We start from the raw sequence: 22,291 nt of genomic DNA on the forward strand, positions 1-22,291 counted from the left end.
ATGCAGCATGGCTATCCCTTCTGCAGCAAGGTTGCTATCCCAGCAACACTTCAATCCTAAGAAAAATAACCTGCTTTTTTGTTGTTTGGAAAGGCCTTTCATAAGGGAAATAGGTAGACTCTAACTTGGAGCTTCAGATGTAAACCTTAGGAGCCTGTGGTCATGCTCTTGAAGGCACATCTCCTGCTGTTGGCAAAACACCTCTGACTTGTTCCTCTCCTGGCTGTAGTGACTCCAGTTTCCCTCGCTTGGGCCAGATGATAGTGGAGTATGAGAATCCCTTGCGCAAGCTGATGGAGGAGTTTGGACCGCACACCAAGGTGAGCAACTGCTGTGGTACCAGTAAATAGTCTTCTTCTAGACTCTGAGTTTGGCACCTCTTGTCCATCTGCTGTAAAATACACACAGTAATGCCAGTTCATTTGGTTGCATGGACATGGTTGTGAACCATGTGTGAACCACATCTTGTATTGTTATGAACCATCTTGTATTGTTATGAACACATAGGCTTACATGTGTAATTGCATGGTTCAGTGCACCATACTTTAACAGCATAGTACAGTTTCTCAGGTTGGAGTATCTTTTGGGAACATAGACCATTCGGAATCTGCTTTTTGGCTCATTAAATTGCTACCATTTTGGGTGGATAACCCCTTCCTCAAATAAAGTATCTTTTGTGGTTGTTTTTGGTTCAGCTTTGCCGAATGCACATCCCTAGTTGTAAGTCCACTTGAGCAGGTCTCTGGGGAGGAGGAATACAAGTTTTCTAAACAAAACAAATAAAAGCATAAATATTTATTTAGATACCCTGCTTTTCTCCCCAATGGAAACCCAGAGTGGCTTACAATTTTGTTTTTCCCCCCTCTGTGTTATGTGTATGACTTATTTGTTGCTAAGTGAAAATTGGTGTTCTTGTACTTGCACGTGTAGTATTAGATGGAATAGGTGTATTGTATTAGTGGAGTTATTGTATATGAAAATCAGAAGCAGTGTGTGTTAAGTAGCTGTTGAAGCCAGGATGCCCAAAATGGTGTCAGTGGGCTCCATGGAGCCCACCGACACATTTTCTGGTATCTGGCAAGTGTTTTTAGGAAGTGGGCAGGGCCAGATAGGACTTTCAGTGTGGTGTAGTGGTTAAGAGCAGGTGGATTCTAATCTGGAGAACCGGGTTTGATTCCCCACTTCTCCACCTGAGTGGCGGAGACTTATCTGGCAAACCAGATGTGTTTTCGCACTCCTACATTCCTGCTGGGTGACCTTGGGCTAGTCACAGTTCTTCGGAACTCTCTCAGCCCCACCTACCTCACAAGGGGTCTATTGTGGGGAGAGGAAGGGAAAGGAGCTTGTAAGCCACATTGAGTCTCCTTACAGGAGAGAAAGGTGGGGTATAAATCCAGACTCTTCTTCTTTCACCCAGCAAGGTTTCTGGTTGACAACTGGAGATTTGGTTGGCTGTGCAGATATTTTTTGTATTGCTTTGGAAGCACAACACAAGGATCTGCAATGTGTTACTGAAATTAAGCTGTGGCAATCATTTTGTGACTAGCTCTGCCTCCTGCGACATCCATTTTGTGGCAGCCACTTCGTTGCTATGACGACTTTGCAGTGCCAGAATTCCAAATGCGCTCACAGGCTGAAATGACCCCTGATGTCATTTGCATGGAGGTGTTTTTGAACAGGGATGGATGAGCCTCCACTGCCCAGTGTTTTTATGGTGGAAACATCACCCTCCCGGTGCTCCTCCATCTGTTCTTACCTACTGTGTATGCATTTAATGCTTCTACCAACTACCAAGATGCAGATTAAGGCAGAATGCTGAATTTTTTGGCATTATTTGAACCACTTCGGCCCTCCTGCCATTTTAAAAAACTGGGGAAGGATCTCCCCCTTTCCTTCTCACTTACCTATTGGCTAGCTGAGTCTCAGAGGTGGCAGGTGGCGCCGAGATGGATGCTAAGCTTAGCTTGGCCGAGCCCAGCATTCGGTTGTGCGGTGCCACCTCCAAAGTAGATGTGGGCTCAAAGGTGGCAGGTGGTGCAGAGCTTATGCTGGGCGTCTGATAGAGCCCAGCATTCGGGTCTGCACTGCCATCTCTGAAGTCCACGTTGGCTTGGCTGGACCGAACATTCAGCTCTGTGCTGTTGCCTCCAAAGCCCACAGGGACTTGAGGCAGCAGGACAATGCAGAGTTGAATGCTGGGCTTGGCCCAGCCTACATGGACTTTGGATGTAGCAGTGCAGATTGAACGCTGGACTTAGCCAGATCAAGCTTAATGTTCAGCTCTGCACTAATACCTCATAAGTCCACCTGGAGTTCAGAGGCAGCAGGAATTTTTTGGGATTGGGTTTAATAGACCTAAAAAATGTCAAATATGCAAAAAAGCTGACCCTCCTCCCCCACCTGGGATTTGGCTTTTCTGAAAACTTCTGGGTCTGTTAAACCCAAACCCAAAAATACCTGGGGGGAACGGTGCACACCCTTACCACTAAGATAACAAAGCAAAGCCATTAAACGACAACCACTGAAAAACAGGTTGACACCATTAAAATAAATGCATTTAATTTGCCTTAGACCACATCTCATACCCTTAGTTCTTCTGGGTCTGGACTATGTATTCATTATAGCAGCAGCTTCCAGGGTGCTGCCTGAGATTCTTTTAACTGGAAATGCCAGGGACTGAACATCAAGCAAAATGTGCTATATCAATGAGATCTAGCTCGTCACAGATGATCACAGCGAATATGTGATGTGCTCAGCTGCACCTGCTTGGAGCTGTTCAGGCTTCTCAGCTTCAGCTTCCCTCATTTTGGGCAGAATGACCTGTCATTTTCCTCCAGGATTAAATTCATGCTTATTACTATAAGCATGTTTGTTTCTGTATTTTAGGTTTGTGTTCTGACTGTGTACAGAAGAGTGCTGGGGATGGGTGGGACTAGAACAGGGGTAGGGAACCTGTGGCTCTCCAGATGTTTAGGAACTACAATTCCCATCAGCCTCTGTCAGCATGGCCAATTGGCCATGCTGGTAGGGGCTGATGGGAATTGTAGTTCCTGAACATCTGGAGAGCCGCAGGTTCCCTACCCCTGGACTAGAAGTATATAAAATAGGATTGGGGACAGAATTAGGCAAAACTGTGAAAATGGAAATCACAGCTGGTTTCTCCTGAATCAATTGACTGCCATGGCATGAATTGCAGGGTAATGTTCCCATAGTAAGGAAATCACGTGTTAAGGCATAACTATCGACAAGGCTATCCTGTGGCAAATGAGCTGGTATTCAAGTCGCTTGTTGGAGTGAGTTGTCATTTATTGTCTAATTCGATGATTTAAATTAAAATCATATCCTTCAGATTTTTAAAAATGCCATATTTTCTATTATACCACATTGAAACCAAATATTCTGTCACATCACAGTTTTATGAAATAATATAATTTGTGTTTGATATATCATCAATCATAACAAGGCCTAGATTTCAGGTTCATGTATAAATTCTGAAGTAAAATCCTTTCACAGAAATATATTTTCATACATCAGTGTCACAATTATCTACACTCAGTCTTCAGGCAGACAGAATTCTGGATTAATTTGTTTCAGAATTCATTCTTTCTTCAGTGTAAATGAGGAATACTTCGACACAAAATAGAGAATGCAGCCCTTCTAGTGTTGAGGTCTCTTAAATTCTTTTTATGGCATAATCCTTTTCCTTCTTAGTGTATATTTTTCTACAAAGTTACAAAAACCGTTTTAATATGTATTGTCGAAGGCTTTCACGGCCGGAATCACTAGAATGTTGTGGGTTTTCCGGGTTGTATGGCTGTGTTCCAGTAGTTTATTCTCCTGACATTTCACCTGCATCTGTAGCTGGCATCTTCAGAGGATAAGCTTAGAAAACCCACAACATTCTCGTTTTAATATCGTTTTACGATAAACAGAAGCATGGTGAACGCACCAAAAGGATCCAGCACGTAGGCATAAAGAAGCCAATTGTCAGGACTGCAACTCCCAGCATGCACTTTCCCAAAAAGAGCGGGAAAACAAACTGAGCAGCTACGTGACTAGAGCTTCACTGCTAGAGACTGGGCAGGGGGAGGAAGCTGATTGGTTGCTGTCTGTTCTTGTAAATAGTTTAAATACTGGAACTGAGGACAAGAATCCTCAGTTCCAGCACCCTGTACCTAGGGCAACATAAATCAATAAAGTTCTTCTTTTTTAAGCTGCTTTTTTTGAGTGTGTTCAGCCTTGCACCAGTAAGTCTTAAATCAGCACAGTCTCCTGGAATTAATGTGTTTTCAGTAATGTCCAGTGAGATTCACTGAGGTGTTTTTTAAAAAGGAACATTAATAGGTTGCTACAGATGCATCAAGCGTGGCCAGTTACCGCATAATTACTAACCTAGACAAGTTAATTACAGGCCACAAGATGGCGAGTGATACGTATACACAGTGCAAAATATAATTTACAGGAAACTAGTATAATCAGTTTGAGTATTGAGAACATGGAGAGGAGTTAAACAATTGTATCAATTTAATGTCTTGTTTTGGGCCAAAATTCTATGTGTATCCATGTAATTATAGCAATGTGGGCGTAAAACCCATAAAATTAAAACAAAAATCTTTCTCTGTATGGCCAAGTTGAACGAAGTGGACTACTATTGGGCCCATCCGTAACCAGATTCTTTATTCTAGAACAGTGATGGTGAACCTTTTTGAGACCGAGTGCCCAGATTGCAACCCAAAACCCACTTATTTATCGCAAAGTGCCAACACAGCAATTTAACCTGATTACTGAGGTTTTAGTTCAGAAAAAACGGTTGGCTCCAAGGCGCGCATTACTTGGAAGTAAGCAAGGTGGTAGTCGGAGGCTTTGCTTTGAAGCAATTGTGCAATGCTTCGAATGGGTGAATCAGGACCCTAGGAGGGTTTAGAAGCAAGCCCCATTGCCAGCAACTGAGCTTACTCCCAGGTAAAGGATTGTGCTTTAGTTCTTCTCAGTGGGGTTTAACAGAACTTAACAGGGTTACCTACATGTCATGCCCAGTGGCCCAGGCCAGCCTAGATGTGTGTGTGTGTGTGTGTGTGTGTGGGATTTTCGCCCCCCCCCCACATGACGAACTCTGTGCATGTGTACCCACAGACAGGGCTCTGAGTGCCACCTCTGGCACCCGTGCCATAGGTTCGCCACCACTGTTCTAGAATGATGTTCACAAACGTGAAGCTTCAGTGAGAGAATTCTCATACCTATGTAAATTAAGTTAAAATGACACATTAAGAAATAAATTACTTTTCTAATGTTGCAGATATTAACATATTTTAATTCAAAAGCATGTCCTGTAGATGGATGAAAAAACCAAGCCATGGTCATTATACTCAGTTCACAAACAGAATAGCCTGAACATCTGAAATTTCCATGCATTTTCCATTCAACAGGTATAGTTCATTCAATATCTTAAGCCAGATATAGGTGGAGTCTCACAACCAGGAAGATCCCTTACCAATTGCCAGTGCTTAAAACTATAAAAACTGTAAATTTTATTAGTTAATGAAATATAATCAAAAATTACTGAAGTATAACCAAAAGCACAGCTTAGCTTATTACTATAATTACTATACTTGTCTCTTAAGAGTTCCAGCCTAGATACTTTATGGGCCTTGTTTCTAGCGGCACAAATGACATTTACTGGATATCCACATATCAGTACAGTAAACCTTTATTAGGCATAAATAATTCTACATACAGTATGTTCGTTTCATAAACAACAATACAACAAGGCATCCAATACACTGTTAGGATAAATTATACACAAACTTTCTGGAGACCTATTGTGATATTCATATGTTAATTAAAGATGATATGAACAACTTCTCATGAGCCTCAGACATTAAATCAATGTAATTTAGATGATTTGATACATCGAGGGGCACATTTTAGTACCGTCTTTGAGATATTACTTCCGCTAGATATGTAGCGACCCTAAAGGTTATCTCAGAAGATGCATCACTGAGTAAATACTTCACTACATAAGCCGAAGGCAAATTTGTTTTATCTTTGATAATCGGGATTATATAGTGACCACGGCTGAGGTGCCTAGGAAGTGAAGCTGACATTCTAGGAGGATATGCTGTATTGTATCCCCACGCAGCATTTACAGAGCATGGGCATCGCTCTGTCACAGCAAATAAAAGCACTTATGAAATCTCCCGATTGTAACTTTGGAAGGAAAGGCATTTACTCTGGCAAGCATAAATGCTCTGCGACGAGATGGACTGTCGAGACTACAGAGGTATTTTGCTATCTTCCCATGTAGGATGGGTAGGTTTAGAAAGTCTGGAGAGCATACTGCAGGTTGTACTGGGTGAAGGGACTGAAATTCCATATCAATCAGTCTTTGGCTGAGCAATCTAAATATATCCACATATCCTAAACTGTGCATGTAATTCTATGGCAGAAAGTTGATAATCCTGATCAGAGGTAGAATTCCTCTTGAGCCTTAAAAACTGATGGTGGATGCCGCTACAAAATAGCTGCTGCCAGAGGCTAAGCCAGCTACAAAATGGCTGCTCCAGCTTACCATCCGTCACACAGAGAAGATCCTTGTGCTGTGAGGGCATCTGGTGCCAAAGCCCCACCCACTTCCTAAAACATTTGGTGAGTGCCAGGAAAAGTGTTGGCAAGCACCATAGTCTTACTCGGCACCATATTGGGTTCCCCTGTTCTAAGGCAAACATGGAAACAGTGGAAGCACTGAAAAGGAAGACTTAACCCTCCCTTCTTCCTGGCCACCATCCCCTCCCCTAGCAATTAATTCTACCTCTGCCAAGACACCCACCCCCACCCACCCCCAAAAACGAGCATGGCTGAGGGAAAATGTAAACAGTTTTTTTGGCTTGGCCTACACAAAATCCAAGAATAAAATCTGCATAATGCTTTTTATTAGGGCCAACCAGAATGACACAAAATATTCTGCAAGCTTTTGAGGTTATCAAATTCTTCATCAGGCTAGATGTTACCATTTTTTTTTAAAGGAGAAGAAAATCAGATTTTGTGGGTCAAGATCTTGAACACCCTGTCTTGCCAGCCTCTGGTGTTAAGATGCTCACAGGAAAAAATGGCCCTGCAAACTGAAGCATTGTCAGGAAAGCCTTGGTGCGTAGAGGAGAGATGAAATACTCCTCCCTTTCTTTCACCATTTTTCTTGACACTTTATGCATGCAGAACTTACCCCAAAGCTGTTTGCTCTGTAGTGGGGTTTTGCTGAATGTTTTAATTTACTCAGTTATTCCTGCAAAGCTGCCATTTGCCCTCCCCACTCCCTGCACTTCCTTGTTGTTTCTGCAACCCCCAATGGGACAGGATCCCTGCCACCTTGGTGGTGGTGGTGGTGCATTCCAATGGACTACAATTCCCATCAGCCCCTGCCAGCACGGTCCATTGGCTATGCTGGCAGGGGCTGATGGGAATTGTAGTCCATAACATCTGGGGTGCCAAAGGTTCGCCACCACTGGTCTATCGTTTCTGCAATAGACCTACATTGTTTAAATAAAGAAGCCCTACTGCTCCTCCTGAAATGCCAGCCAGAAGAGTGGGCGAAACTGCTTCTTTGCGAGTGGGGGAAGGTGGGGAGGAGTGGGAAAAATCAAAGGAAGCTTCACCCAATCTGATTCCCTTCACTCTCCCTGTGAAGAGAAGAAGAAGAAGAAGAAGAGTTTGGATTTATATCCCCCCTTTCTCTCCTGCAGGAGACTCAAAGGGGCTGACAATCTCCTTGCCCTTCCCCCCTCCCAACAAACACCCTGTGAGGTGGGTGGGGCTGAGAGAGCTCCGAGAAGCTGTGACTAGCCCAAGGTCACCCAGCTGGCGTGGGTGGGAGTGCACAGGCTAATCTGAATTCCCCAGATAAGCCTCCACAGCTCAGGCAGCAGAGCTGGGAATCAAACCCGGTTCCTCCAGATTAGATACACGAGCTCTTAACCTAAAGATAAAAAGTCACACTTTAACCAGCTTTGGAAAATGTGTGGAGTCTGATCTGAAGCATGGTATGTTCTGAAGGCGGGGTGTGTGTGGGTGGGTGGGTGGGACGTGTGTGTAACTGAGAGTCCAACCTGAAGGTAATGTATGCTGCTGCAAATGAGACTACAAGTGCATAAATGTCACTCGACTTGCCCCTCTTGCACTACCTTAGAAAGAAAGCATTTGGGAAGAGACATTGTCTAAGGTCACATGTGGTGCTGTGCACAATGTCTTGACCAGCTTTCTCTCCCCTCTCTTTCCAGGCTGTGAGCAATGCCCTTCTTTCCTTGCACATCCTTTTTGCACGTCGAAACCACTCAGCTGAGCAGTGGCGAAGTGACCAGCTTTTCAGTCTGATCAGTAACCCTGCAAACATGCTAACTCCTGCTACTTCAGACACGGTGAGGCTGTGTAATATGGGGCAAAGACATTCTCCAACACAACTGGCTTATTCTGGAGCATCCGCAGACCTTCAGGTCCTCTTGTCCACAGCAATTCCTTTCTTGGGGGATTGGGGTGGGGAGAGGGGTGGGGACAGGCAGTCTTTGCCTGTCACAGGCCCCTTCCGCACACGCAAAATAATGTGTTTTCAAACCACTTTCACAACTGTTTGCAAGTGGATTTTGCTATTCCGCACAGCTTCAAAAAGCACTGAAAGCAGTTTGAAAGTGCATTATTCTGCATGTGCAGAATGAGCCACAGTTGCCTTCTGCGTTACAGAACATATCCTTCAATAAGAGAATTCAGTATTCCTCAGCATTCTGTGTAGATTCAGAGGGCCTAACTACATAAAACCCTGTTCCTGGTTCTGTCCTGAGCCCACCCAATGGACCCTTAAATAGACATTTAATGGGGATTCTGGGTAAACTTTGACCTGCTAGGGACTAAATGTTTACTGATAAGTTACAACCAGAGGTGGAGCGCTCACAGGGACACATGGGCTCACATGTCCCTGGGCGCACGCCAGTTGGTCACGTGGGGGGCGAACAATCGTCCCTAGACCCCTCCCCTCGGCCCCACCCCACCAAGCTGCTTGTGGTGTGGCCCATGGCAGGCTCCCATTGGCTAAGGTAAGTGGGGTTCGTGGGGGGCACAGCCGGAGCAGGTGTTGCTCCAGGTGTCATTCCCCCAATATGCCTCTGATTATAACTAGGTGATCCCACTGGGGAAAATAGTGGTTCCAGGGCCCATTTCAGAGTGGGAAAACAGCACTGGGAGTGGTTTTAAACCCCCTATCCTCATGTGCCGTGGTGATTTGGACCCCTGTGCATTTGGGAATCAATTTTTCTTGGGATTGGCTAGTACATGGCTGCTTGATGGAGAACAATATAATCCTTTAGTCACGCCCTCCCTGACCTGTGCCATGGGGATGTATCTTTATAATGATATCAATGTTATACTCAAAGTCAAGTTCTAATTATCTGAGCTTTTGAGCCAGGATGTGAACAGCGGTGGTTTGTGATAAATGAACACAGTGCAGAAGCTCATAACTCTAGATTGCCCAGGAGAGGTTGCTGAGTCAAAAGCTCCTTTTGGGGGGATGCGGGAGCAGGTGGTCAGGGATGCCAGAGATACCAAGCAGCTGGGGTGAAATTAGATCTACGAGTTCTCATTCTTTCCTTCCCAGATGGCCTGTGAATACCTTTCCTTGGAGCTCCTTGAGCGCTGGATTGTGCGTAAGTTGTCTTTTATGCCGTGCCAGTCTTATGTTTAGGCTAGAGAGGATCCCGGCTTGGCATCTTAACTCAATTAGCAAGACAGCAGCAGTTTTCCCATCTGGGCATTTCTCTTTGTATTTCTTGTAGCCTAAAACTGATTCAAATGTCTGAGGCCTTTTTCATAGGTTTCAGTGGCTTTCATAGGTTTCAGTGTATTGCCTCAGTTTTCCAGGATCATTCCTAAACCTGCTTTTGTGTGATATTTTGGGGAAAGTCATAATAAAGCTGGGAAATCTAGATCTCTACAGTCCCCACCACATCAACACCATTTCCCCTCCCAGCCCTTTACAGCAGCATTTACTCTCTACCGTTTGCCCCAACACCTGAGGACTTTTTGTTTTTTGCTTCTTAAATTAGCAATTGTTATATTGTAATAACGTTATTACAATCTCTCAGGTTCTTTGAATTCCCAGCTTTATTTTTGTAGATAAACCTCCAGCATCTTTCTGTTGCAAAGATATGCCTTTCTTCTTATATCCTTGTAACGAAAAGGGCTAGAGATTTACTTTTTCAAAACATGGAAGTGGGAAAATTAGAGACCCTAATATAGACACATTGTTACAATTCTGTGTGTCACTTCCTGATTCAAAGGAAGCAACAACAAAAAGTCCCCTGGTGTCTTAGGGAAGTGGTTGCTGTGGGAAACCAGGGGAGGGAAAATGCTGGGAAAACCTCATGGGGAAGCCCTTTTGCCACTTTGCCTTATCAGCAGTTGCAGCAGCAACAGGGATGCCACACAAGTCCATCCCGGTGCTGAAAATGCCTATGTATATTCTGCATTCTGCTTTTTGTCTTGAAAAAATGAACCCAGATTTTGCAACAAGATATTTCACTTCTGTGCTGAAAAAAAAATCTGAGTTTTGTGACATCACTATATCTTGTCGAAGGCTTTCACGGCCGGAATCACTTGGGTGCTGTGTGGTTTCCGGGCTGTATGACCGTGTTCTAGCAGCATTCTCTCCTGACGTTTCGCCTGCATCTGTGGCTGGCATCTTCAGAGGATCTCTAAGGACAGAAACAGATTCTCTGAAGATGCCAGCCACAGATGCAGGTGAAACGTCAGGAGAGAATGCTGCTAGAACACGGCCATACAGCCCGGAAACCACACAGCACCCAAATCACTATATCTGCTGGTAAAATCCTTGCAACAGGGCCAGCCACAGCTACCATTTAGAGTTCAGCAAATCCCTCTGTAAAAAATACAGTGATAGCAAGAACCATGGGAGGTAACAATCCTAAGGCTAGATAGTCTGCACCCTGCTATGTTACAGTATGACAAAACCTGCAGTCCTGTGCACAGTTACTTTGAAGAAAGCCCCATAGACTTCGGTGGAATTTCCTTCCTGTGGAGGGTCCTGATATATAATCAGATATTCTCAGTGTGATCCCATGTAGAGTTATTCCAGTCTACACTCAGTGAAATGAAAGGGGTAAGATTTAAGTAACTCTCCTTAGGATTGCACTGACTGTATTCCAGTGGGTTGTAGCCCTATGAAGCTTGACATTTTAAAATTAACATGTAAGCTTTTGTGGGCCGGAACCTGTTTTTCAGTTGTATAGGGATCATCAGATTTTGTTTTGAAAAACCCACCAATATCTAGTCTTCCTGACTGGGAAACACAAACAAAGATGGTATCACTTTCAGCAACAGAACCGAGATGCATTTAGATCTGACCACTCTGGGTCACCCAGTAACCAGCTGGACTTTGAGTCTCTACCTTTGATGGGGCTGCCAGCCCTATGTCCCGCTGTTCCAACTGGTTTCTTTGTCCGCCCTCCTCTCACGCTTATACCAGGATTCTGTTCACATAGCAGGCTGAAGAAGAGAGTGGACATTGGGAAGGAAAGTGTGGTAGCACCTGCATGCTCTTCTGAGGATGACGCAGCCTCTGACAGCTCCATGTAGAGCTGACACGGGGCATAGATGTTCCCAAAGCTTCCAGCATCAATAATCTGGCACCTTGAGGACCAGTATCTTGTTTTCCACCTCTGATTGTCGACTGTCTTCCACTCCTGCAGTTGGGTTCCTGCTGTGCCACAGCTGCCTGGGCTCGACACAGAGCTGCCTGGATTTGTGGCGGACAGCTCTCCGGAGCTCGCTGTACATCACCCTCGTGAGAGATGAAGTGCTTCCAATTCACAAGGTCACCGAGGAGGCCTTTGGTAGTATCAAAGGGTAAGGCACAGAGGGGAGAGCCATTCCTACACACTAACTGCCACATGACTTACATACCTTTCCTGCCACTATCCCAGCAGGGAAGGAGCACTGCTGCAACAGGCAGTTTCCAAAGAGTCCCCACCTTTTGAGTAGTTTTGCAGACAAGACAAACCAAAACCCTTCTTCTGCTGAAGAAATTAGCATGTTATCTTTTGTTGTGCCTGGTCACCCAGCGCATTGCAAGAGAGCATGAAGCTTCAGTTGGATCATCCTATGGGCCAAGGGCTTCCAGTGTGCCACTGAATTCTAAATAGGTGAAGTGACACACAAAATACTAGGCTGCAAATGTAACTCTGTGGCCTCCATCTCTCTCTCTCCTTGTACTATTTTACTTAATTGTATTCCTGTATTTACTATTCTGATTTACTCATTGTGTGATTGAAATGTGGAATTCACTGCCAGAGGATGTAGGGATAGCCACAGGTCTGTAAAAATAGCTTCATAGTAGATAGATAGGTTCTATCAGTGGCTTCTATCCATGATGACTAAAGGGGACCTTCTCATTAAGAGGTAGTAAACCTCTAGATACTGCTGTGACCTCTAGATACTGCTGTGGAAGACAGCAGCAGGGGAGGGTTTCAGCCTTGTTTCTTCACCCTCCTAGATAACTGTTTTGCCCAGGGGCCAAATATAGGGGGAACATATAGAGGAACATATAGGGAGAACATATGGGTCCCCAGGGGAACATGTAGGGTCAAATGTCCTCGAGCTGGTGGCCAAGTGGTGACAATAATGTGGCCGTGCAGTATCTCTGCAGAAGTCTGTCTAGCAGACTGTGCTGTCTGATTGGTGCCCATATGACATGCAAAAGTGGCTGCTGGGCTAGCAGTCCTGCTCCCCACCATGTCCCCTTTCCATTCGTCCAAATGATAGGAACTGATAGTTGCAGGTATCTTCCTGTGCTCTATGCAGGAACATACCGCCCAGGGGGATATATGGGCCCCCCATTTAGTCACATGGGGGCCCCCACACCCCTCCTTCTTTCCCCAGGGTCCATGCACTGACTTCAAGACCTGGTCCAAAAAATCGTTGTTGGTCATGGTGGGGGAGGGCAGCCACCCATATGAGGTGGCAGGGGGATGCAGAAAACTCAGATTTTATACTGGGCTACATTTTCCCTAGATATGCTTCTGGTTTTGGCCACTGTGTGAAACAGAATGCTGGACAAGATGGACCACTGGTCTGGTCCAAAAGGGCCCTTCTGATTTTCTTATATTCTGTCTCTCTGTCTCTCTCTGCAGCTATGGGAAACGTATAGCTGATATCAAAGAATGCAAGGAACATGCTCTGACACACAGGTATGAACACCTACTCCCTCCTCTATTTGTAGCATTTCACCTCTCATTGCCATGCTTTGTCTGGACCAGAGATTTACCAGCAAAGTAAGCTGGCCTTTTCAAGAAGAAGAAGAGGAGGAGGAGTTTGGATTCATATCCCCCCTTTCTGTCCTGTAAGACTTAAAGGGGTTTACAATCTCCTTTCCCTTCCCCTGCCCCCAAACAAACACCCTGTGAAGTAGGTGGGGCTGAGAGAGCTCTGAAGAACAGTGACCAGCCCAAGGTCACCTAGCTGGCCTGTGTTGGAGTGCACAAGCTAATCTGGGACACCAGATTAGCCTTCACAGCTCAAGTGGTAGAGCAGAGAATCAAACCCAGTTCTCCAGATTAGAGTGCACCTGCTCTTAACCACTGCGCCATGCTGGCTTTTCAGCTTATCTCTCACCTCCATCCCCCCCGCAGCCTCATATGTATCTTTTCCATCCCAGCCTTTGCTCTTGCTTTTTCAGTGCTGTCCTTAGTACCTCTTCAGTACCATCCTTAAAAGAGTTATATCCTTGTAAGTGCATTGAAGTCACTGGGCCCAATTAGAAGTGCGTCACTTGGTTACGGATGGCACAGCTTTGTTACCCAGCACTTCCCAACTTTCGCTGCCAGTCGCCATTCAACATGTAGCTGGTTCTGATTTAACTTTTTCCATATATGTGCCACTGTCTACAAAACAGAGAAAGCAAACATCTATATGTCTAATTTTCAACCTGGCTGCATCTACGGATCCTTAATCAGAGCCAGGTGGAGATAAGGAAGATTTCCCCACAAACTTGGGGTTCCTTCCAGGTAGGTGGAACAATCTAAAAACTTTCCCAGAATCAACTGGCCCTTGCCCCCACAGACCTTTCTGAGCATATGCACAACAGTGGCTGCCGTTGGGAGCCCTATGTCTCTTCAGCAGCCCCTAAGGAACCTGAGAGGTGCCCATGCAGTGTCTCCTGGGTCTCTGCTGCACCCATGCAGTGTCTCCTGGGGGTCTTGTAGCACTGGTGGCATCTCCTGCCCTAGTCTTGGTGGCTCCCAGGGGGCCTGGAGTCAGCATGCGGTGGCTCTTAACAAGCAGCATCTCCCAGGGATCCTGCAGTCAACATGGCATCTCCCGAGGGAGCCACTGTAGCTTCCGATGAGCAGGCCACAGCTGCAATGAAAGAGCAAGAGGGAGAATGAGGGGATCATCTGAGGGAGGGGAAAAAGAAAGAGAGGTGGTCATCTGAGGGAGTGGGAAGAGAAAACAGAATTGGGAAGATTGTCTGAGGGAAGTGGAAAGAAAGAGAGGGGGAAAGAGAGGGGCAGATTGGGAAAAAGTGGGGGGAAGTGGTGAGACATTGCCTGAGGAGGCCTGGGGGATACGAGAGGGGAGATTGGTATTCAAGGGGTGAGCAGGGAGTAGGGGGAAACTGACAGAGTGGGTCGGGGGAGAAGGTTGGGGAGGAAAGAGTGATATTAGATGGAGCAGAAAGAAAGAAGGGGGAATAGGAAAGGAAGAAAAATGCCAACAAACCAGACAAATAAAAGAGATACCAGTTGGCATCTTTATTATTATGCAAAGTCCCTACGTGTTTCGGTGTAAAAACATCAGTTCACAAGGTGAACACTGTGATCCCCCCCCTCCCCCCATGCTTTCGCAGCCTTTTAAACCCTTTTCTGAAAATAGGACTTTCTTGAATTATGTTTGCATCTAAACCATTTATATTATACTTAAATAAAGCTTAAACCTTTTATTACTGTCTGCAGGAGTCCTGCTGAGGCTTGGTTAAGACTGCCTTAAAAGGGGACTAGTTCTGAGGTTCCCAGCTGAGGGATAGGGGAAGACTAGTTGGATTAACTAGCAGGAAACTGACACTGGCTTGCTAGCCAAAACATCTGAACACTTTGTCCTAGGGGGCAAACAAGCACTTCATCCAATTATGAAGAGAAGATCTGTGTGGCTTCAGAACTTAAATAGTCCTTCATTTGCTAGTGACAGAAGATACCTTCCCCTTTTTTCGTTCACTTTAGTACATATTTATCTCACCCTTCCTCGAAGAGCTTGTGCATATATTGGCTTCCCTTCCTCCAATTTATTCTTATTATAACCCTTTGAGGTTGGTTAAGCTGCAAAAGAGGGAGCGACCCAAGGTTACCCAGCAAGCTACATGACGGAGGAGGGATTTAAATATCGGTCTTGTGGATCTTTAGTTTTAAGAGAGCTAGTGTGGTGTAGTGGTTAAGAGGAGGTGGATTCTAATATGGAGAACCAGGTTTGATTCCCCACTCCTCCACCTGAGTTGCGGAATCTTATATGGTGAACCAGATGCGTTTCTGCACGCCTACATGCCTGCTGGGTGACCTTGGGCTAGTCACAATTTAGAACTCTTTCAGCCCCTCCTGCCTCACAAGGTGTCTGTTGTGGGGAGAGAAAGGGAAAGGAGCTTGTAAGCCACCTTGAGTCTCTTTGCAGAAAAGAAAGGTGGGATATAAATCCAAACTCCTCCTCCTCCTCTTCCTCCTTCTCCTGCTGCTGCTGCTGCTGCTGCTGCTGCACTGTGCTGGCTCTTTTTGTTTGCTTGCATAAGATCTGCAGAACATGTCCTATGGGCCATGAATTTTCCTGTCTCTGGCAGACATTTATGGCATAGCAAAAGGGGATATGAGTTGACTGGCATCTCCAACCTTTAAGCTGGTGTCTTTACAGTGGGCAGCTGCATCGGGGCCGGCGTAATTTCCTGAGGAATGCTGTGCGGGAGATGGAGGCCGTCTTGGCCAATGAACCAGGATTGCTGGGGCCAAAGGCAAGTAGATACAGGCAAGAAGGAAACCCTGCATCTGTACAACAAGTGTCTGCAAAAACACTACTGCACATAATGTACATCAGTTGTGTGGATGCAGAAACGTATGTGTGCAAGTGAGGGCACCTAGAGTGGTGCTAGTGTGTATGTGGGAGTATGAATGTGAGTGTGTTGCTTTTGCTGACCTGTATGTCTGATTTTTTTCCATATGCATGTGACTGCCGTCACCTGTCTTGTTTGACACTGTATGTGCAGCATTCAGCAGAACAGGGAATATAGAAATCACAGCAGCTTGATTGTGATTCAGCTTTTCAAACAAACAAGCAAGCACATTTTCAGCTCTCCTAGCTGCAGATAAACATGGGTATGGTTAGTGACAGGACATTTTTATAATTGAAACCAAGGTCCAAGCAGTGTGTGATGCTGACACACCTGTGTGTTTCACACACACTTGCCCTAGTCATATATAACATAATAGTAGTAGAAGTAGTAGTCGTCATCGTCATCTTTATTGTTTGAGCCTTTGGCTATAACATTCAAAAAGAATAAATAGTCTAAAAGGAAAATATTACATACAGTTAAAACACTAAAATTGAAATAATGGCATGAAATACAATTGCTATAAACAGGTTAAAATGTCACATCAAATACTATGCACATCAAATACTTCTACAACTTCTTTCATACTGAACTGAATTGACATTAAGCTTAATAAGTCATTAGTTTAAGCAATGCCTTCCCTCCTTATGTACTCTGCTCACGTTTTCCTAGCCACCAGGGCAAAAAGAGCCATCTTATTATATATGACGTTGGGGAGATGTGAAAAACGTACCTGCTTTACATGTGATTAGGACTGACAAAGGTTCAAAGAAACAAGACTGGCACCATCACTCATAGTTTGGTCTTTTGGATCAATCATAAACATGCTCTTAGAAAAACCAGACACCCCTTTATCTGCAAACCGGAGAGCTCTCAACCTAGTCTGCATGGTTTGTTCTGGACTCTGGAGAGACTGCTTCTATATCTCATCTTCTCAAGCTGTTTTTTTTCCCCAGTGGGACTCCATTTCAGTATCGGAACCCAGCCAAGGGGAAAATATCTGCTCTTGTTACATGTGGTTTGTCCTGAAGAATCCCTTTTAACTTGTTGCGAATGTTGTTAATCCATTCCAGAAATTGAAGCAGATTGATTTTTAAGTTGAGTACATGTTATAATCAATGTAGGGGTTTTTCAGTTGGAAATGTGGGAAATGCAAAAGAGAGAGAGAGAGAGAGACCCTTCTTATAAGCATTGATTGTAAAATAAGCCTTAGTAGCTGTGCTGGGCTGCTTCCACTTGGAAAGCAGGAGGCTCCCAGATCAAAAGGGGAATGTCCATATGATGTTTGTCTCATCTCGGCATGACTAATGGCATTCCCCTTTAAACCAGAGGGGGGGGGGAAAAACCCAAACACCTTCTAATGGGGGCCTGTCCCTCATCTGATCTTGGACTCTGTACCCATCCCCAGCCGTGTGAGCTGCAGCTCATTATGTGATGTCTGGATTATACAAGGAGTGCTCAAAGATAAAAGTGGATAATGCTGCACGCCCCAGGCTACCATTAGACTAGAAAAGTCGGACTACTCTGAAAGAGAAAAAGTTTGAAGTTAGGGACAAAAACTGTTAATTGGATAACAGATTCCCTGGGCGAGCCGACTGAGATGTTTGCAGGCTGGCGGAAGTGTCTTGGCTTGAAGTCTTTCTCTCTTTCTACCTCACTAGGCTGTTTATGTCTTTATGGCGTTGTCATTCTGCCGTGAAGAGGTAGCCTGGCTTTGCCGCCACAGTGAGCATGTCAGCAAGGGCAAGAACACGGAAGACTTTTCTGACAGGTACTGATGATGCCAGGCAAGTAGGTTCTAGTATAAGGATAAAGAGAAGGATGTGGTGGAGGGGATGCTGGCCCGCAGGGCTGGCTCCACATTTTGGAGACCCTGGGCAGAAAGCACCTGAGGCCTCCATCTGCCTCTTACCAGGTGCCCCCTCATTCTTTCTTTTCTACCCTTACCTTCATGTTTCCCCCTCTTTTGGTGCATCTTTTTCCTGCTGACGAGTCCTCCTGTAGCCCATTCTCAGTTGCCTTTACCATCTGTACGTCCTTTCATCAACACTACCCATGTGTCCTTCCCGAAGGATGCTAGGCAGCTGAGAGCATGGGTGGTGGAGCAATTAAAGCAGAGGTGTCCAACTGTGGCGCTCCATATGTTCATGGACTACAATTCCCATCAGCCCCTGCTGGCATGGCCACCCCTGAATTAAAGCAAATCGATAGGTCTGACACTAGGGTTGTCAACCTCCAGGTGGGGCCTGGAGATCTCCTGGAATTATTGCTGAGCTCCAGTTCGGAGTTTAGTTCCCCTGTTGAAAATGGCTGCTTTGGAGGGTAGAATTTGTGGCATTATACCCTGCTGAGCCCCTTCTCACTACCTTCCCCAAGCTCTACCCCGACATCTCCTGGGATTTTCCAACCTGGAGCTGGTAACCCTGCCTGTCGTAGGTGTACTAAGATGAGACAAATTGGTCTTAACTTCTATCACTTGCATGCCCATGCTGAGTAGTCATACTTCATCCTGAATCCTACCTATTTCTCCCGTAGCCACCTGGCCGAGCTTCTGTTCTTGATGGAGCAGCTCCGTCGCCTGCTTCGACGCCACCAGAACCTCATTAAGCGCTACTATGTCCAGTATTTGTCCCGCTTTGATGCCTTGGTGCTCAGCGACATCATCCAGGTACGGAAAAACAGGCAGGGAAGAAGAGGGGAAGAGTTCTATCTGGTGGAACGCTCCCCGTTCCAGTGGGTATCCTTGGTGGACAGCAGAGACCCAGTTAACGATGTATATATCTATATAGGTGTGTCTTTTCTGAGCAGTAGCCAGTGGGAAGACTATGTGTTTGGTGGCTAGGTAGCCAAGTGGTAACAATAACAAGGCCGTGCAGTATCTCTGCAGAAGTCTGTCCAGCAGACTGTGCTGTCTGATTGGTGCCCATATGACATGCAAAAGTGGCTGCTGGGCTAGCAGTCCTGCTCCTCACCACGTCCCATTTCCATTCGTCCAAATTATGAACTGATAATTGCAGGTATCTTCCTGTGCTCTATGCAAGGGCGTACCACCCAGGGGGACATATGGGGTCAAATGTCCCCGGGCTGCAGCCATTTAGTCACGTGGGGGGGGGATTGCCCCCACGCCCCTCCTCCTTCCCCCAGGGCCCATACACTGACTTCAAGACCTCGTGCAAAAAAAGTTGGGTGGTGGTGGTGGGAGGTGGGGCGGAAAACTCAGATTTTGCCCCAGGCTACATTTTTCCCTAGATATGCCTCTGGCTCTGTGTGTATTGTTTGGAAGTGCAGAGCAGGATCACATTCTACTGGCCAAGTCGTTCTTCCTTGTGACTTAAAAACGACTTACAGAAGTTGTGTCTCCAGAGCTGTTTCCCACGTTGTTAGTGAAAGCAGGGACTGAGGACGAAGTTCATGCTGAGCCTTGCTATTTAGAAAAGACAGTTTGTCATTGTAAGATAACTCCATACTCTGTAGTAAAGGCAGAGAAAAGGCTTCTTTCTACGTATCTAAGCGAGGATGGAGACAGACTGTGGAAAACATGTCCAGCCCTCATGGTGGACAGCAGGCAAGAGGAAAGGGAAGTGACTGGAAGGAAGGAAACCCTAAGAATAGCATTCTTGGTAATTGATAGATCAGCAGTTGGCAAAGGAAAGGTGAAGAAGTATCCTATTTTAATCCTTTAGTACTCTCCCTTCATCTCTGTGCTAGCATTAAATGACACTGCACAGTCCATTCCTTCAAAATTAGTTTAATAGTGTTGGGATTTACAAGTGTCTGTCACAATTCAGACATAAAGGGGTTAACTGTGTGCATGCTAATTAGTTACTGCAACTGTCTCATGGTCTCTTATTCCGCACTCTGCTATTATCAAGTTAATTAATCCAACAGAAGTACAATATTGAGCAAAGTAGATTTGTTAAAAACATGCAGGAGAGACTTTTTGTTTCCTAGCGAGAGCTATGTAAGATGACATATCTATCAATCTGTCAAATATATTTTTATTTACACAAGAGAGCTGACACAGTTCTCCCCCCTCTATTTTTCTTCACAGTAACCCTGTGAGGTAGGCTGAGAGTCTGTGACTCGCCCAAGGTCAGCCAGCAAGCTTCCATGGCAGAATTGGAATTCAAACTTGAATCTGTCACTCTGTCTATATACCAGCAAGCATGGCTGTCTCTTCTCTGTTTTATCCTCAGGGCAACAGCCCTGTGAGTTTGTTTAGACTAAGAGCTGATTCACATGTTAGAAGAGGAGTTTGGATTTATACTCCACTTTTCCCAACTCTCAGGAGTCTCAAAGCGGCTTACAAACTCCTTACTTAACTCCTTAACCTTCCTTACCCCACAACAGACACCTTGTGAGGCAAGTGGGGCTGAGAGAGTTTTGAGAGAACTGTGACTAGCCCAAGATCAACCAGCAGTCTTCATATGTAGGAGCAAGGAGACAAATCCAGTTTGCCAGATAATAGTTTGCCGCTCTTGTGGAGGAGTGCAGAATCAAACCTGGTTCTCCAGATTACAATCTACTTCTCTTAACCACTGCACCACGCTGGCTAGAAAGTCCCTGAGTCCTTCATGTAGGTTGTTGATAGAGACAGTCTGAGAATTCCCAGGACTCAATTCATATTGAGACTGCTAGCAGAATCCCTTCCCCTATACATTGTTTTTCTGACCTGAAATTGCCCCAGAAGCAGTGGTGGAATTCAGCAGGTTCGCACCACTTCGGCAGAACCAGTTGTTAAATTATTTGAATCCAACCACCGGAACGGGTTGTAAAATTATTTGAATCCTACCTCTGCCCAGAAGTATTTATCCCATTTGAGAAACTCACATGTAGCCCCTTCCGCATGGGCCAATAAACATGGGTTGAAGGTAAAAAGCCCATTTGGGGGGTGGGACTTTGCATGGATCCTGCCCCTAAAGCGAGTCTGCCCCATATTATTTTCCTCTGCCTGGTTTTTCGAGAATCGCACTATCCATGATTCTTTTTGAAAATCACAGGTTGCAGCTGCTTGCGAGCGAATGGCAGGGTAGAAGCCATTTTATTCGGCTGCGCTTTGCTTTTATTTTAAAAAAAATTCTCGGTTTACATCTGCATAGCCACGCAGGCACAAGGGGTCATATCATGATATTGTGAAATGTCAGCATGGCTGTGGGGGTTATTTTATGCATGCCTGCATAGCTACGCATCAGTGGGAGGTAAATAAAAAAATAGATGCGCTTCCTTGCGAAAGCGCAACAGCAACCTGCAGTGTTTCCGTGGGCTCCAATTGCTGCCTGCACGGATGCATGCAAACGTGAAAAAAAAGGAAAGCAGGTTTCTTTATCCTGACTGCAACCCACTATACATTTGCTGTGCAGAAAGGGCCTAAGTCTTCCCAGTGGGCAAATTCCAAAACCATGTGGGCAGACGGGAAGGCTGACACTCTCCATGGTTCGAATCCAAACTGGGTCTGTGTGTGCCTGGGAATGAATTCCTGAGTGTGGAAGTTCTGACTGAAAGTCCTTGTAGCAACCGTGAGCAGCGTGTAATATGTGAATCGACCCTCAGAGAGGATGACAGGGCCAAAGTCACTCTGTGATGAGTTGTCAATGGCAAAGCAACACCCAGGCAGAACTTTCTTTCAAGCTACTTACAAAGAGTTCAAGAGGATTCTGTACTTTTGGCCTCCTGCTGCGTGATTCTGTAAGTGGCGTATAGAAACCACAGAAGATTTCTTGACTGAGTTTCAGACCTAGGGTGAAAAGGCCGTTCTTGTATTAGATTAGTCAGGTTTCCTTTGAAGCTAAGGTGAGATGACTTTGAAGAATTTTGCTATTTAATTAATGCCCTGGGGTACTTTATTTAATTATTCCACACATCCAGAGTTAAAGTGGAAGGAAAGGCCCTCACCCCAACCCCAATCCAGGGTTTTTCTAGGACCTCTCCCTGAATTTTAAGCTTCTTAATTTTTTTAAAAAGCCCTTTTATTCAATGGATGTATAAGAAAATCATTCATGTATCATTATGTCCTAGCATTCGGTGAAAGTAAAACTGCCCCTGCCTTTTCCAGTTTCAGCCTATAGCTCAACTGACCCTATGCAGACAATATTTCAGGCATACATTCAGTGAGACCTTTGTACTGGGAAGTCAGCCAGTGCCTTAATTTTTTGA

General features: G+C 45.3%; 1 protein-coding gene across 1 annotated transcript in view; it reads left to right on the forward strand.

The window, feature by feature from the left end:
* The window catches only part of NCKAP1L (NCK associated protein 1 like), a 640,546-nt gene that overhangs the window by 500,150 nt on the left and 118,105 nt on the right, over positions 1-22,291 (forward strand). Inside the window, exons 5-12 of the mRNA XM_048487583.1 lie at positions 230-320; positions 8,271-8,408; positions 9,635-9,683; positions 11,745-11,901; positions 13,185-13,241; positions 15,946-16,042; positions 17,800-17,909; positions 18,674-18,806. Of these exons, the coding sequence (XP_048343540.1) occupies positions 230-320; positions 8,271-8,408; positions 9,635-9,683; positions 11,745-11,901; positions 13,185-13,241; positions 15,946-16,042; positions 17,800-17,909; positions 18,674-18,806 (832 nt within the window). The remainder of the gene's footprint in view (positions 1-229; positions 321-8,270; positions 8,409-9,634; positions 9,684-11,744; positions 11,902-13,184; positions 13,242-15,945; positions 16,043-17,799; positions 17,910-18,673; positions 18,807-22,291) is intronic.

This window comes from Sphaerodactylus townsendi, linkage group LG03 (genome assembly GCF_021028975.2).
Source record: "Sphaerodactylus townsendi isolate TG3544 linkage group LG03, MPM_Stown_v2.3, whole genome shotgun sequence".
In the NCBI taxonomy this organism is placed as follows: Eukaryota; Metazoa; Chordata; class Lepidosauria; order Squamata; family Sphaerodactylidae; genus Sphaerodactylus; species Sphaerodactylus townsendi.